The sequence below is a fragment of the Citrus clementina genome, unplaced genomic scaffold, assembly GCF_000493195.1.
Source record: "Citrus clementina cultivar Clemenules unplaced genomic scaffold, Citrus_clementina_v1.0 scaffold_6, whole genome shotgun sequence".
NCBI classification, from domain to species: Eukaryota; Viridiplantae; Streptophyta; class Magnoliopsida; order Sapindales; family Rutaceae; genus Citrus; species Citrus x clementina.
Window position 1 is genome coordinate 24,919,882 of NW_006262139.1, and position 16,597 is coordinate 24,936,478.

The window sequence follows — 16,597 nt, forward strand, 5'->3', positions numbered from 1 at the left end:
CCATCTTGAATTCTTGGATGAGCATGTGGCCCGGTTGCTGGGTTGTTCCTTCTACAAGATTAGGCACTGTAGTCGATCGCTCAAGCTCGTGGGTTGGTGACATCATAGGGATATCAGCGTTGAGGATGATATGATCTCTCATTTTCTAAGACCTACATATATGTACAAGAAAATGTTGGACACTTAGCTGTTGAGGTGTCTTTCTAAAAGGAGTTTTCAGTACGTGGACAGACATTTCATTGAGTTCAATTTTGCCACGTTTGGGGAAATAAATGCCGGCTAACAGTTGTAATAATCACTTAAAAACAAACTTTTTTCACTACTTCATCTTTGATGGAAAGATGGCATGTTAAAATGAGATGATGGAAATAATTTTGGTCCTTGAGGTTTGTAATCAAACAAAAAATACTTATGCTACACCATCACTATTAATTATAGAGGCTTCAGAAGTATCAAAATCAGCTGCAAAACACTTTAATTACTAGAGATTGATTCTAAACTTCCGCTCTTAATTTTTATGGGCATGTTATGTTTGTATTTAGAAATCATACTTAAATATGCTTACAGAAAACTCAAAATAATGAAGTGAGTTTCAAGTTCTCTAAAGAAAATAAGATAAATAGCAAAGAAAACGAAGACTCTGTGTGTGTATATATAGAATGAGCCTCATCCATTCACACTTATTGCATTAAGAAAGAATAGCAATGAAGATCAATCTGAATATAAAGAGACAACTCAAAACATCTGTAAGAGCTCATAAGAAAATGATCCAAAGACCATCAAATATGCAAGAATTTGAGGGGAAAAAAACAAAAAAAAAAAACAGAGAATTAATAGAAAGAGAGAATACTGAGATACTCCTTCTACCTACTGCTACAGGGGGTGTGATATGCATTAAGGTTTTTATTTTATTATATAGGCTCAAATGTAAACCAAAGGTGACAGATAGCTCAGCAGCAGTCAGCATCCATTCGTCCACTGTGAAATTTAATATCAACATCGAGTCCGTCGTCAGAATTGGACGCGTAATTGTGTTTCTTGTGCCACACAATTACAATTTTGGCACTACTTTCTTTTTACCATACGTGGCATTGCTGGTTGGGCATCATGCAAATTTACCTTATTGCCCTCAACTACGCCTCGCCACCCCCACATGGTTGGTTATAAGATTTATATACATTTATTACTTGTAGTTCTGAAATATAATTCCGATATGCAATGCAAATTTGTCTTTTTTTTTTCCTGAGTGTTAAACCGAATTTACACTTCAATTAAATCGGCTTTCTTAAGATTTTTTTTTTTCGTTTTCATAATTATTTTGAAGTTGATAATTAAGTGTAGAACATTTAATTCTTTTATTATCATGTCCTATTGATTGCAATACAAGTTGGTTTAGATGGCAAAAAGGGGGTTAATCAATTAAGAAAATTTCAATCTATTGAACAGGACTATATCATTGATTAGCCAACCCTCCCCTTGAGAAGCGACGGATAAGAACTAAAAAGAAGAAATATAAAAATATAATAATATATCATAACTATTTAATTATTTCAGCTTAGGGATGGCAATGGGGCAGATATGAGTTGGATCTACTTTGCTCTAGATCCAAATTCATAATAAAAATCAAGATCCGTATCTGCTCCAGATCCGTTATGAATCCATATTTTTCGCTCCATATCCAGATCCAAAAAAGAAATAAAAATCTATATCTGCTCCAAATCTGGAAAAAAAAAAAAAGTCTAAATCTGCTCTAGATTCGTCATGAATTCTAAAATTCAGTAATAAAAAAGTAATAATTTTTTAGATTGAAAATTGAAGGCTAAAATGTATTGATAACAAATAAATTATATAATTTTTCTCAAAAATATAATAAATATTGTAGCTTATACTTTTACACCAAAACAACAAATAAGAAAGATAATAAAATATCATTTTGAAGTAATTGCAGGAGTAAGATCAATCTAATATTCTATTGTCTCCTTCATCATTCTAATATCTACGATACACCTACTCTCATTCCTACAACATTAGATAATGATATATAAATTAAATATGATTTATATTCAGTCCTTTATTATTTTTATTATGACCATATTTGACTAAATATATGAATAACTATATTCCTTAAAAATTATTTGGTCAATATAATAAAATAAATTGCCAGTTTATATTACTTGGCTTGCAATTTGAATATTGCATGTACATGCTTTGAGGTTGGTTGACCTTTAAATTTACAAAACTAACCTTTAAGTTTTAAGAGTTTAAATGCATGATAAATACTACTAATATATTATGAATAAAATTTATTATCATTATAATTTCACAATTGTTAAGAAACTTTTAAAATAAAATAAAATTAAAAGATGAGTGAATATGGATATGGATTTAGATATTAAGATATATCTAAATCTGCTCCAGATCCGTCTTAGATCCGCACATCGATATCCAAATCTGATCCAAATTCATTTTAAACCGATCCAAATCCGATCTGATTGGATTTGGATCACGTGGATCTTGGATCAGATCCAATCCATTGCCATCCCTATTTCAGCTGTACTTTCTTTGTAAAAAAAAGGAAAAAGAACGAGAAAATGGATTTCTTATTGGAGCAAAGCTCAAATCTATTTCTCCTTTTAATCTTTTTGTCACTTCAATAAATCCAAAGTTTCCTTATTTCATAATCTTCTGGTTTATTGGAGAAATGACCGTACGTTCTCTATCATACATAATCCTATCTGACTCAAAATATGTTTATGATATTTTTCTAAATTAAAAAAAATTATCCAAAATTCACAAAAATAAAATCATATGGGAAGAAAAAATGAGTAATAATTGAAAATATATTTTCATGCAGAAAAGATGACAAAACTGGTAGTCTGGTTCCATTATGTTTTCTTCTGTCGAACAAAAACAATATGTAATAAGACAAACATATTGAATAGATCATTAAATTTTGATAAATTATTAAACAGTCATAAAAATTCACTTTTAAATCAATAAAGGTAATATGACAGATAATTAAATTCGCTCAACTGTCATAACTATAACAAGATACTCATAACTAATTCCGTAAAATCATTGCCGGATAATATCCTATATGCAATAGAATGTGAATCATAGGGCTAGATAGTCTCATTATCTTTCAATAATTGATGTATTATTATTATTGTGATTTTTTGATGTTCTAAAAACGCCAATCCGTTCTTATTTAATACTTCTTATAGTGAATACTCTACGTCTCTACCATTTCCATATACTATAAGCACATTTGGTCGAACGATCTTGATTCAATGCTTTATGTGCTATACAAAATTCGTAAAGCTTCCTTGAAACTTAGTTGCACCATGAATACAGATTTAGTTTCTTTCTTTTTTTCTTTCCTTTTTAAAAAAAAAAATAAATTTTCAATTCAAAATTTAAAAAGAAAGTAAGAAACCTAATAATGGGCCTGTTAATACTTTACACCAGAAGCCCAATACAAGGCCTATCGCTGTTTTAAAAATCGGACCACATTCAATTTCCCGCCAAATTGCCCCTTTATCAATTTTTTTTTAAATAAAAAAAGGAAAAAGGGGTAGATGCTCACGCGCTTATCTAGGTTTGATATTTTTTTCCGTGAAGGTTAGTGAGTTTTTTTTTTTTTTTTTTTTTTGAAGCTCAGTGAAGGTTAGTGAGTTGAATCAGAGTAAAAAATGGTGATGGAATCGGCGGATGATTCAGCTTCGCCGGGATCTAGAAAACGGCCGAGACTATTCATCAAAGAAATGGTGATGCGGAACTTCAAATCGTACGCCGGCGAACAGCGCGTCGGTCCTTTTCACAAGGTTAAGACCTTTTTTTTTTAAAAAAAAAAAATTCTGGCTTCTGTTTGGTTGCCGAGGAAATTACATCTGATATCAAATTGAGACAAACGATTTGAGTAATTGGAGTTCACTTGGCTGTTTGTGTGGTGTTTTGGGTTTGCTTCTGTTTCTTCGCCGAAAAAGTTTCGGAAAATGAATTTAAAATTTGAAGTCATATTGAGTTAGCTGATATGTTAAATTACCGAGGTTGTAGATGACTAAAGTTTGTCTTTGTATTTATGTTAGTTTAAGGTTCTGTTTGGTTGCCGAGAAAATAGTGGAGAACTGGAGTTTTTTTTTTTTAATTTGGCTTAATTATACTGACAGTTCAAAGGTTTTTGGTTTTCAATCGAAAGGATCAGTTAGGAACTCAAAATTCTCTCTCAGAGACATGAGGCCAAACAATTGAACGCACTTGATTTGAATTGACCTATTCTGTTTATTTGTTAGATTTTGAATTAATTAATTAATTATCCCTTGTGTTGGATATTAGAGTTTTTCTGCAGTGGTTGGGCCCAACGGGAGTGGGAAGAGCAATGTGATAGATGCAATGCTTTTTGTATTTGGAAAGAGAGCCAAACAGGTGTTTTATGCATTTGAGTCTTCTTTAGTTTCTTTTTTTGATAGCAAAAGTTTTGTATGTTTCATCTTCTAAATTGTAGCAAAAGCAATTAATATTTCTCCATGTTGTGTTGATTGAAATTGGCAGATGCGACTCAACAAAGTTTCAGAACTTATTCACAATTCTACTAATTATCAGAACCTAGACAGTGCAGGTGTTTCTGTTCATTTTCAGGAGATAGTTGATCTGGTAATCTCTTAAGTCTTTCTTATCTGGGGTTTCTTGCTATCAAGCAATGGTTTTGGGCGATTGTGACGCTTGATTATACAAGCTCTTTGTCTAATATAGCCTTTTGATGGTGAAATGTTGAAACAGAAATTTTGATTTTTTGTTTTCTTTCATGGTACCTAAATTCAGCTGTAAATGTCAAAATTTTCTGAACTAATTTTGCACTGTATACAGGATGATGGAACATATGAAGCTATTCAAGGAAGTGATTTTGTAATATCACGTGTTGCATTCCGCGATAACTCCTCAAAATATTACATTAATGACCGCCCAAGTAATTTTACTGAAGTTACCAAGAAGTTGAAAGGGAAAGGAGTTGACCTGGACAACAACCGTTTTCTGATTCTTCAGGTTCGGTATTGTTAAACAGCATTAGCAATTAGCAATTTTGAGTCAAAATTTTGTTTCTCATTGTTTTAAGGATATGCTTGTGGGTTTGTTAACAGGGTGAAGTTGAGCAGATTTCACTGATGAAGCCAAAAGGTCAAGGGCCACATGACGAAGGCTTTCTCGAATACCTTGAGGACATAATTGGAACTGACAAATATGTTGAAAAAATTGATGAATCTTATAAGGAGTGAGTATTCTCCTCATTCTATTTCAGTAGAAAGTTCACCCTGTACACGCTCTTCTTTCATTCCTTGATGTGTACATGAAAGTTGAAAGAGGTTGTAATTTGTACTGCCTGGGTAGGTGTGGGTGGGAAAGACTCAGTTTTGTCCGCCGAGAAAAAGAATGCTGTTGTCATGAGATTAGAAAAATAGTTTTAATATGAACATGGGTTGTTTATGGGATTAAAAGTAGGGAACTGTCATTGAAGTGGTGCTTCTATTCTAATATTGATATTTCATTGTTTTTAGCATGAATTTTGTAATGAACTATAAGTACTGCAGGACTGAGGTCAGTGTGCAACTACCATATTGAAGATCATATTTGCTTTTACATAGCCTGTTTCTAATGTCATATGACTAACGCTCAATGACCTCATAGGCTTGAATCACTCAATGAGAAACGTTCCAGTGTTGTTCAAATGGTTAAATTAGCAGAGAAAGAAAGAGATAGCTTGGAGGTTTGTATGTGTTTTTGTACTGGTATGCTATCTTCGTTCACATTCAGACATCCTCTTAATGTACTTCTACATAATAGGATGTGAAGAACGAGGCAGAGGCCTACATGCTAAAAGAGTTGTCACTCTTAAAATGGCAAGAGAAAGCCACAAATTTGGCTTATGAAGATACTAGTCTGAAAATAGTTGAGCTACAAGAAAATGTGTCCAAATTAGAAGAAAATCTGAAGAATGAGAGGTAAGTTTGGTCATCATAAGTATTGAGCTTACACTATAATTTTGCTCTCTAGAACTGTACTATGAAGATCTCAACATATCTTTCTAGGGAGAAGATCCAAGATAATAACAAAACATTGAAGGAATTGGAGTCTGTGCACAACAAATACATGAGGAGACAAGAGGTTTGCATCATAGCAGTCTGGCTATCTAAGTTATTGATAGAAATCTAGCTATCTAAATTATTCATAGAAGTAGTGATTATTGTACTGGTATGGATTATCTCTTTCCAGAAAGAATGAATAATGCCTGCTTTTTGAGCTTTTCTCATTAAATTTACTAGTAATTTATCTGAATAACATCTATATTTTCCTTCTTTTTTTTTTTTTTTCTCCCCTCTTTGGATTATTAGGAACTTGATAATGATCTCAGAGTTTCTAAGGAGGAGTTTAAAGAGTTTGAGAGGCAGGATGTGAAATACAGGGAAGATTCGAAGCACATGAAGCAAAAGATCAAGAAACTTGAAGTTAAAGTTGAAAAGGTAGAGTAAAGACATGGTTACGGCAATTGTATATGTCCAGCATCTTACTTTTGCCATGTGCTTGCAGGATTCATCAAAGATTGATGACTTAACAAAGGAGTGTGAGCATGCAATGAATCAGATCCCAAATCTTGAAGAAAACATTCCAAAGCTGCAAAAGCTTCTGTTGGATGAAGAGAAACTCCTGGAGCAAATTAAAGAGAATGCCAAAGGTTGTCTGTATCTACTTTTATCCGAAATTTTATAAAAATATCTGTTAGTGAAAATGTCTTCATTGCTGATACACAAAATATGATTACTTTTCCATTTATGAATATGATCAATCTATGTTGTTTTGGAAGACCTCGGATTCTTTAAAATTACTTTGCAACGAATTTTAGTTTTTTATCATAAATTCAACTGGAGTGATAATAAGTTCAAAACTAAATCCCTTTCAGGTTATAAACGGTGTTAGATGAGAACCTTTGTACCTAGTTTGCTAAACTTATCTTTGATGTGATGGATTGATATACAGTTGAAACTGAGCGGTACCGCTCTGAGCTTGCAACCGTTCGCACTGAACTAGAACCTTGGGAAAAAGAGCTGATTGTGCACAAGGGAAAACTTGAAGTAACATGCACTGAGAGCAAGCTTTTATGTGAGAAGGTGTGCTTTTTATATTATTTTTGACTGGATAATTACTGTCAAAATGGTTTTGATATTTTAGGAAATTCCTAGTCTGTAGTGAACTCATTTTTTAAAATTGTTTCCTTCTCTACCCTGATCAAATGCTTTGCTTGCAATATGTATCATCTATTACCTTTATTTATACGCATATATTTTAACCATTATCACTTATAAGCATACGTCTTCAGTGATTATAATGGACATGGATAATTACTTATACAATCATGTAGAATTGAAAATGTAGTAGTTTGACATGGATCCTCTTTAAAAGCATGAAATGCATACACTTCACTCACCAATACACATGTTGCAGAAAGCACGCTTAACCTCCACCTCTTGGGAAATTGTGTTAGTACCTTCTACATACGTTATCCTTTTTTCTCCTTTAAACACTTTATAGATCACTACCCCTGCTTAGTTAACATACATCAGGTTCCAGCACATAGATTTTCTTTCTCTTACTTTTTTGCAAAATTTTACACTTGAGTCGCTTGAATCATGAGGTAGATGATCAGAACAAAAATAGTTGGCTGAATGTGCCTGTTGACTATTTCAGCATGAAGCTGGCCGTAAAGCTTTTGAAGACGCTCAAAGGCAAATGGATGATATATTGAGCAGAATTGACACCAAGACTACAGCCATCAGGAACATGCAAGGTGATTTAGAGAAAAACAAGCTTGAAGCAATGGAAGCTCGTAATGCAGAACAAGTTCGTATTTTCATGATAATTATTTGAACATCGGTTTTCTTTTCTTATTATTCTCTTCTGTGATGGAATATGATGAGAAAACCTATGTGCTTTGTAGGAGTGCTTCAAAGAACAAGAAACCCTGATTCCACTTGAACAAGCTGCTAGACAGAAAGTTGCTGAACTTAAGTCTGTAATGGACTCTGAGAAGAGTCAGGGATCAGTATTAAAAGCAATTCTGCAAGCTAAGGAGTCCAACCAAATTGAGGGAATATATGGCAGAATGGGTGATTTAGGTGCCATTGATGGTCCGTATTCTGCATCATGATGGTGCCTTATGTTAACTAGCTTTTGCCATCTGGTCATTCTTTTATATTATAGTTCTTGAACACTGAAGTTCAATTTATCAAGATCTCTTGTTATGTTCATTTCAATCTTTTTTGGCTACTGTATTCCCATCATCTTTTCCAGCTTGAACAGGATAATCAAATTAATTTAGGAGTTTATGTTTTTCCATGTAAAAGTTTCACTTTATTCCACTAACCCTAAATTACCACCCTTTTCATATTGAATATCTGCACAAGTGGTGCAATAATCTTGTTACATTTTAGCTGGCTTAAGTCATGTTATTCACTTCTTTCTTACCCTCATTGTCTTTGCAGCGAAATATGATATTGCTGTATCAACAGCATGTCCTGGACTTGATTATATTGTGGTAGAAACAACCAGTGCAGCACAAGCATGCGTTGAGCTACTTCGGAGGGAGAAGCTTGGTGTTGCGACGTTCATGATATTGGTATTAGCAGTTACATTAATATTACCATGTAGATGTGCTCACTGACCTGTGAATTTGACTCCTTAAGACCTGGCAAATTCAATTATGACTGACGATCTAGTCGTTGCTGGTAGGTTCAACTAGTAAAATCTCTTGGGGTGGTACAAGAGACTTCGTGTTTGATCCTCTGTTACATGGGTGGAGGAGACATTTAGTTTCTGTTGGTGAAATGCTTGAAAACAGAGAGAAATTACGAGAGGCAATCTATTTGACTATTGGATTTGCTGATTCTGGGATCACAAATTTTCTAACTCTCTTTCTTAAAATGCACAAATGAAATATTTCAGCATCACGGAATTTAGTAATTTTGTAAAAGCAGACATATGTTTGGGATCCCCTAACTTCTTATATTTGGCAATGTGACATTTGCCTAGCAACTGGAAAACAGATAGGGATGACATTATGATAATGCTTCCATTCCTTTTTCCATGCAGGAGAAACAAGTGGATCTTTTTCCCAAGATGAAGGAGCATTTTAGCACGCCAGAAAATGTTCCGCGTCTCTTTGACTTAATAAAAGTTAAGGATGAAAGAATGAAACTTGCTTTCTATGCGGCAATGGGAAATACTCTTGTAGCGAAGGATCTTGATCAGGTAGCCTTCAGTTTTCACACATTAAAGTTACCTGTGTCATGAATGATGGAGTGTGTTATGCAGGTGATGCGCATTTCCATGTCATTTCTAGATAGAACTTAATCCGAATTGAATTTGAAAATGAAGTATGAGGGAGTTAACAAGAAGGCAAGTTACTTTGGGAAATTTTGACTGCAATGAGATGAGAGTCTTTGGATATTTTTAATTCTGATTCTTTTTATATACTGGCAGTATTTTTGAGATTTTAAGCCTTATTTCCTTTCTATATTTATATGTTTTCCTCAATGTCAGTGTGATATTCTTGTGTGAGCATAAATGAGCACGCACATAAACATCTGACTATGTCTTTTTATGCATATGTATATCATGCTTACTTCAATAATTAGATAGAATTCATATCATAGTGCTCCATAACTATTATTGATGGTTTTCTATAAGTTAACTTCCTTTTGCTGTTGAACTTAGGCAACACGGATTGCTTATGGTGGAAACAAAGAATTTCGACGAGTGGTTACACTTGATGGTGCGCTTTTTGAAAAATCTGGTACTATGAGTGGTGGGGGAAGTAAGCCACGTGGCGGTAAGATGGGGACATCTATTCGACCCACTAGTGTCTCGGCTGAAGCAATTATCAATGCTGAGAAGGAGCTCTCAGCTATGGTGGATAACTTGAGTAGAATTCGCCAAAAAATTGCTGATGCAGTGAAGCATTACCAAGCCTCAGAAAAAGCAGTTGCACACTTGGAAATGGAATTAGCTAAAAGCCATAAGGAGGTATTACTCACTTATTTCAAAGTCTAATGTTTCTTTTGGTTGCTATGTTCTAGTGGAACTTGATGCAGATATCATCTTTCTGTGAAACAGATCGAGAGTTTAAAGTCACAACATAGTTATCTTGAAAAACAGCTTGATTCCTTGAAGGCTGCATCAGAGCCAAGGAAGGATGAGATTGATAGGCTTGAGGAGCTCCAGAAAATTATTTCTGCTGAAGAAAAGGAGATCGAGAAAATTGTAAATGGCTCTAAAGATCTGAAGGAGAAGGTGGGTAGGGAACTGATAGAATGAGGATATGAAACTAATAAGCAGCTCAACTTGATTTATTTCTTGTGTTTTCTATTCCAGGCTTTGCAGCTTCAAAGTAAAGTAGAAAATGCTGGTGGTGAAAAGTTAAAAGCACAGAAGTCAAAGGTCGATAAAATTCAGTCTGTAAGTTCTGCCCTGCATTGGAAACTTTCAAATTACTGCATATGTAGAGTCTCTATTAATTCATGCCCCCTCAGGATATTGACAAAAGTAGCACAGAGATCAACCGTCACAAAGTTCAAATAGAGACTGCCCAAAAGATGATAAAGAAGTTGACAAAGGGGATTGCGGAGTCAAAGAAGGAGAAAGAACAACTTTTTGAAGAGAGGGTAAAGATGGAGCGCATTTTTGATGAAATACTGGAAAAGGCACATAATGTCCAAGAGCATTACATAAATACTCAGAAGGTTTAACTTCTTGCTAATTGTGAACTGAAGACAGGAGATTTTTCATTGCAGAGATGTAATTTTCCTTGTCTGTTGTACAGTTGATTGATCAGCATAGAGATGTGTTAGATAAGGCAAAAAATGATTATGAAAAATTGAAGAAGACTGTGGATGAGTTGCGGGCATCAGAGGTACAGTGCGAAATAAATGCATTTTTATAGTTTCTACTCCTTGATTTAGTTTAATCATGTCAACAGCATGTTGGTTTTAACACAGATTGAAGCTGACTACAAATTACAAGATTTGAAAAGAGCATACAAGGAGCTGGAAATGAGGGGGAAGGGCTATAAGAAGCGGCTTGATGACTTGCAAATTACTCTTTTGAAGCATTTGGAACAGTAAATTGATTAATGGGATTTTTTACAGTTAGGAAGAAGCTTTGACTTTCAATTATGTTTACTTTTATTATTTTATTGGTTACAGAATTCAGAAAGACCTAGTGGACCCTGAAAAGCTACAAGCAACACTTGCTGATCAGACTCTATCGGATGCTTGCGACCTGAAAAGGGCCCTTGAGATGGTGGCATTGCTGGAAGCACAGTTGAAAGAGTTGAATCCAAATCTTGATTCAATCACAGAGTCAGAACTCTTATAGTTCATTTAACTGTTTTGACATATGCAATTTTTATTTTGCTTTGTATCTTTATTATTTCTTTCATTATAGGTATCGGAGAAAGGTTGCAGCGTATAATGAACGAGTCGAGGATCTTACCACAGTCACCCAACAACGTGACGATGTAAAGAAACAGTATGATGAATGGAGAAAGAAAAGGCATGGACTTCCTTTCATATTATTTGTTCCTTTACCACTTTAATTTCTCCTTACTCCTGACTTTTCATTTTCAGTCTACTGAATGTGTTATAATTCTTATTCTAGGTTGGATGAGTTCATGGCAGGATTTAATGCAATATCATTAAAGTTGAAGGAAATGTATCAGGTTTGTGAACCGTGTTTTCTCTTTTGTTTAAAGTTTTTCCTCCTTTCATTGGGTTGCTTCCAGGTGAAAATGACTGGAATAAAAATTACAGCTCAAATAACCAAAAATAAGGCTGGTGGCATTAAGTTTGATTGAAATTTTACTTGCTCATTTTATTTGCGAGTAGTTGGTCCAATCACTTTTGAAGCTGTGGAATTCACATTTTGCCATCTGTGTTTCTATTTGCTTCGACTAACAATCTTTCTTGTCTACTGGATGAGCCTGCTACAGATGATCACATTGGGAGGTGATGCAGAACTTGAGCTAGTGGACTCTTTGGATCCTTTCTCTGAGGGTGTTGTTTTCAGTGTTAGACCGCCTAAAAAAAGCTGGAAGAACATTGCAAACTTATCGGGTGGTGAAAAGGTTACCTCTAAAATTATTGCTATTATTCATTAATTTGGTGCTTTAATTTTCTTGAGTGCCAAGCATGTAATACTATGTTTGTAACTGTTTCAGACTCTCAGCTCACTAGCTCTAGTTTTTGCTCTTCATCACTACAAGCCTACCCCACTTTATGTAATGGATGAAATTGATGCCGCTCTAGGTACTTTTTTTTTCACAGCCATTAACTAATGTTTCTTTTTCTACGAATTATCCTTAACTTGCATGGTTTATACAATTTCGCAGACTTCAAGAACGTTTCTATAGTTGGTCATTACGTGAAGGACCGAACAAAGGATGCACAGTTTATAATTATAAGGTAGGTTAACCGCTGCCTTGTGGGAGTTACTTTAGGTAAATGGATGTTACATTTGCTTAATCTCTTTATATTATGATCTATATATACACATGCAGCCTTAGGAACAACATGTTTGAGTTAGCTGATCGACTAGTGGGGATTTACAAGACTGATAATTGCACCAAGAGCATCACCATCAACCCGGGGAGTTTCACGGTGTGTGAAAATGCTGCTTGAACCATTTGTACATTTTCCTGATGAGGCAATTGAAAATGGTAACCCATCATCATCATCTTCTTATAAGCTTTATTTCCAATTATGTGAATGGAAAGCTTGATGTGTAAATGCTGGTACTTTATTCAATATGAACATCCAGTCTATTTGTAAGAGTACATCGTAACTGATAGTGCCTACAGATGTTAAGCACGGAATTGAAACCGTGTACGTTGGTTGTGCTTGCTATAGCATCATAAGCTTGGACAGTATCTTTACAGACACAGCCGAATTCTTTTACAGAGCATCAAGAGGGTCATTCTTGTGAGCTTGCTCATTATTTTTCAGCCGGCGAAGTTTGAACGATAACGAGCCTGGGGAAATTGCATGGGCTGGCTTATCGGTCTCCCGGATCATATTGTAAGACCATGCTCCCATGAAAGTTCCAGTAACCGGTCCGACCAAATACACCCAAATCCCTTTATAGAACGAACTAGCAATTGCCGGTCCTACTGTCCTTGCTGGGTTCATAGATCCACCTGATACTGGTCTGAGGATTAACACTAAGTTACCAGTTAGTTACCTGATTCGTTTGTTTTTTTGTTTCCCCTTTTTTCTTGTTTTGGTTTCTAGGCTTTTGTTTTAGAAAACAATTGAGACAGCATTAAGATTTACTGTTAAAGTTATCAAGGTGTTTTAAAGTTGCTTACCCCGCCAAAACAGATGTTATGCAAACTGCAGAACCAACTGCAATACCTGCTAGCTCTCCTATCTGCAAAATGAAAGTGGATTAAATTAATTATAGGTGTCTATGGATGGATCAGAATTAAATTAATTTAGTTTTAAATTAAAATGCAAATTTCCCTCGATTTCATTTCTGAAGACGGAATATTATTTTTTTTAAAATACCAAATATGAAACACCCACTTAATTTTAAAGAAAAAAATCGTAAGACAATGTGTATTTACAGCTTTGGTGTCAGTTGCGACGGCTGAAGTGACGAACATCATAGAAAAGGTGACAACAATTTCCATGATTAGGGCTTGGAGATCTGATCCAGAAGGTGATGTTGTGCCAATATGTTTGATTGGGTGTAATAGGACACGCAGTGTGAGGGAAGCCGATACAGCTCCTGTTAGTTGAGCTGCTGCATAAATTGGGACCTGCAAGAAAATTCAACTTCTAATTTTTCATGTCCAGATGATTATGTAACTGTTTTTTTTTCTTACCCTATTGTTTTTAATTTTCAGTTCGAGAAACAGCATTCTACTTTATCAATCAGTTATGATAGTGACTAGGATAAATGAAGCATAATTTTGTGGGATGATCCCACATTAGAAAAGAGTCACATCATTTGTGCTGTGTCAGTTGAACAGTGCCCATCTTCATCATGGCCCCCAAAAATTAAACTGAAAAAAATTAAACTAAGGGATAGGGCACATAAACAATACATTAATTCCTGAACCACTAGACCCACGAATATGATATCATTAATAATCCATGTGCATCACTTGGCTATAATTTGATATTACTTATCTGGTTAGGCAAGTGTAGTTTCTTTAACTAGTTACTAACTTGTTTGACAATTTCTTAATACAAATACGCTCCTAACACGACTTTCTTGTTCGACGTATAACTTTTGGATCTCGTGCTTTAAGGGTATAACGTGACGCCTGAAATTTAAAAAGACAAAAGAAATTTATCTGTTTTTGTTTTGTCTCTTTAATTGCACGGCGATGTGATATGTCGCAACCTTTCAGTTCACACGATCTTATTATCTTAAGGCGTGTCCTTAAAGCACACTACCTTCGAATCCAACCTTTGTTATATATCTTGAATTCATGACTAATTAGCCACCGAAAATTTGGTAGAAATCGTCTTTCAGGGATGTTTTTGATGAATTTCTAAAACTCGGATAGCTGCCTCTAATGTCAAATCCTACCAAGGACCAACCATTAGGGCTCACCTAGATGATAAATCTGTCCCTTTTACGTGGTTACCTGATGCCTCCTCCATAAAGATTAGATTCTCCACCATATATTATAGCTTTCAACCTTTTTGGTTTCTCTATTTGCTTCAATTCATTTCTAGCCACAAAACTGAAGCAAATAATTTAATTTAATTGTTTCAATTTGTTTCTAGCATATGTCTGGAGCTCATCAATTTCAGATTTTTTAAAACCTATCATTTTCTTCAAATTTGTGGCTAGATGGAGCAAGGGGTCATAAAAAACCATAACACCTGAGCTGTGGTCCAATTTCATGCATGTGCCTATCACCAGACGTGCATGTAACATTATTCATTGGCCCTCCACAAGTAACATGAAGTTTGTTTGTTTTTGTTATTATAATTATATGGGAAAATAAGGACGTCTAAATCTTTACTAGTATATTTATAATACATGTAGAAGGAATTAACACACATATTCCTTTTTAGTTCGAATCGTAATTTTTTTTTTTTTTTTGACGAAATTAATACTATTGCGCAGATCTTAAAAAAATAGAATTCGATGGAGATAAACAAAATAATAATAATAATAATAATGTTAACGGCAAGGTACTATATGTGTCTGTTCTTGAAACATTAAAGAGTTTAGTCATATATATGTAGTATGAGTGTCCTCTTCCGGCTTTTGCTAATTATCAATATCATCGTCCTGGTCATTTGCTAAGTTAAAAATAAATAAAAAAAATCAACGTTCTTACCTGTTTCCAGGGAAAATGTCTAACAGCAGCAAAAGCTAGAGTGACAGCAGGATTCATATGAGCACCAGAGATGTGACCAACTGCATAGATCATTACGGTGACAATGAGTCCCCCAGCAACCGAGGCTCCAAGCTTTGATACTCTATGTTCATCGTATGCACTCAAAGCAGCTGAGCCACAGGTCACAAAAACCAGCAAATATGTTGCTATTATCTCAGCAATAACCTGCACACACATTAACAAATTTGCATGGAGGTTTTTTAAGGAGAGAAAACAAAAGCCAGAAGCAGAATCTAAATTTATGTTTAATTAGTTAACCTTTCTGAGGAAACCAGGAGGATAATGTTCATTCCAAACAAGGCATAGTTTTGGCTTCTCGGAGGGAGGGCTTTGCACTGACACAAGCTCATCAATATTTGTGTTAAGATTTGGATCCATTGATGCCATTTTTGTGTAAAGAAACAAAAACGTAACCCTTCAAAAATGGATAAAAAGAAATAATTGAGAGAGTGCCAAAGGAAAGAAAGAGCAAGCAAAGCTAATGAATAATCTCAATGACTATGCCCTAATTATTGCATAAGTTTCTCACAGCTAACCGGCTATTTATAATGGACAATACCTCACCGTCCCATGCATTATTGTCTTGCTCATGTAGCATGCGTGCGCGACGGGGGAAAAGAAAATATAAAGAGGGTAAATTCTTTCTTATCTGTCTATTCGCAATTGGTCCCTAAATTTTTAAAAATCATTTTAGATTTTAAATGCTATATTCTTAAGGGTAAATGTTATTTTTAGGGTAAAAAACTATTTTTTGATGAGGTGTGACATTGACAAACAGCCGACCCCGCCATTGTTATTAATTCATGAGATATCGAAAAGAAGGTAGGTTTTTTTTTTTTGTTTTTGCCCCAAACAAGTAGGATTTTACACTAAAACCCAAGTAACGGTAGTAAAGAATATTTCAAATAATTTTTTTTTTTTTTGGAATAAGAGAACCAATTGGTAGAGAGAATTTACCCTAAAAGAGCATTAGATACCTAAGGTCCATTTATATAATTCGTTTCCATTGCTTAAGGGTCCATAGTTTTGCGAAAAAATAATTTTTTTTTTCGTTTCTTTGTGGTTGGTAATGGATCCTTACAATCACATAATGTCACTTATCTGCGTAGGAGAGAAAATGATTGATCTTATCAT

At 34.6% G+C, this 16,597-nt stretch overlaps 2 protein-coding genes across 2 annotated transcripts; one reads left to right on the forward strand and one right to left on the reverse strand.

Annotated features, from left to right (window-relative positions):
* The first annotated feature begins 3,635 nt into the window (after nucleotides 1-3,635).
* LOC18038819 (structural maintenance of chromosomes protein 4) lies at nucleotides 3,636-12,955 on the forward strand. The gene is made up of 28 exons (XM_006431089.2): nucleotides 3,636-3,824; nucleotides 4,336-4,425; nucleotides 4,552-4,653; nucleotides 4,867-5,043; nucleotides 5,139-5,269; nucleotides 5,683-5,761; nucleotides 5,839-5,996; nucleotides 6,084-6,159; nucleotides 6,387-6,515; nucleotides 6,583-6,727; nucleotides 7,030-7,160; nucleotides 7,738-7,890; nucleotides 7,988-8,177; nucleotides 8,532-8,665; nucleotides 9,139-9,297; nucleotides 9,763-10,071; nucleotides 10,162-10,338; nucleotides 10,420-10,503; nucleotides 10,578-10,787; nucleotides 10,868-10,957; nucleotides 11,043-11,164; nucleotides 11,250-11,405; nucleotides 11,491-11,598; nucleotides 11,704-11,764; nucleotides 12,035-12,169; nucleotides 12,263-12,350; nucleotides 12,434-12,506; nucleotides 12,602-12,955. Exons 1-28 carry the CDS (start codon nucleotides 3,693-3,695, stop codon nucleotides 12,720-12,722), a joined length of 3,720 nt encoding a protein of 1,239 aa, XP_006431152.1. The 5' UTR covers nucleotides 3,636-3,692; the 3' UTR covers nucleotides 12,723-12,955.
* Nucleotides 12,823-15,987, reverse strand: LOC18040095 (aquaporin NIP2-1). The gene is made up of 5 exons (XM_006431088.2): nucleotides 15,722-15,987; nucleotides 15,404-15,628; nucleotides 13,667-13,861; nucleotides 13,409-13,470; nucleotides 12,823-13,248 (listed from the first exon to the last, which is right to left on the reverse strand). Exons 1-5 carry the CDS (start codon nucleotides 15,848-15,850, stop codon nucleotides 12,996-12,998), a joined length of 864 nt encoding a protein of 287 aa, XP_006431151.1. The 5' UTR covers nucleotides 15,851-15,987; the 3' UTR covers nucleotides 12,823-12,995.
* Between the last annotated feature and the right edge of the window lie 610 nt (nucleotides 15,988-16,597).

Coding starts and splice junctions, on each gene's coding strand:
- LOC18038819 (XM_006431089.2), top strand. CDS start 3,693: ATGGTGATGGAATCGGCGGATGATTCAGCTTCGCCGGGATCTAGAAAA. Junction 11,599..11,703: donor GATGAATGGAGAAAGAAAAG/GCATGGACTTCC, acceptor TTCTTATTCTAG/GTTGGATGAGTTCATGGCAG. Junction 12,351..12,433: donor TGAAATTGATGCCGCTCTAG/GTACTTTTTTTT, acceptor ACAATTTCGCAG/ACTTCAAGAACGTTTCTATA.
- LOC18040095 (XM_006431088.2), bottom strand. CDS start 15,850: ATGGCATCAATGGATCCAAATCTTAACACAAATATTGATGAGCTTGTG. Junction 15,629..15,721: donor CTCCTGGTTTCCTCAGAAAG/GTTAACTAATTA, acceptor ATGTGTGTGCAG/GTTATTGCTGAGATAATAGC. Junction 13,471..13,666: donor TCGCAACTGACACCAAAGCT/GTAAATACACAT, acceptor TTCATTTTGCAG/ATAGGAGAGCTAGCAGGTAT.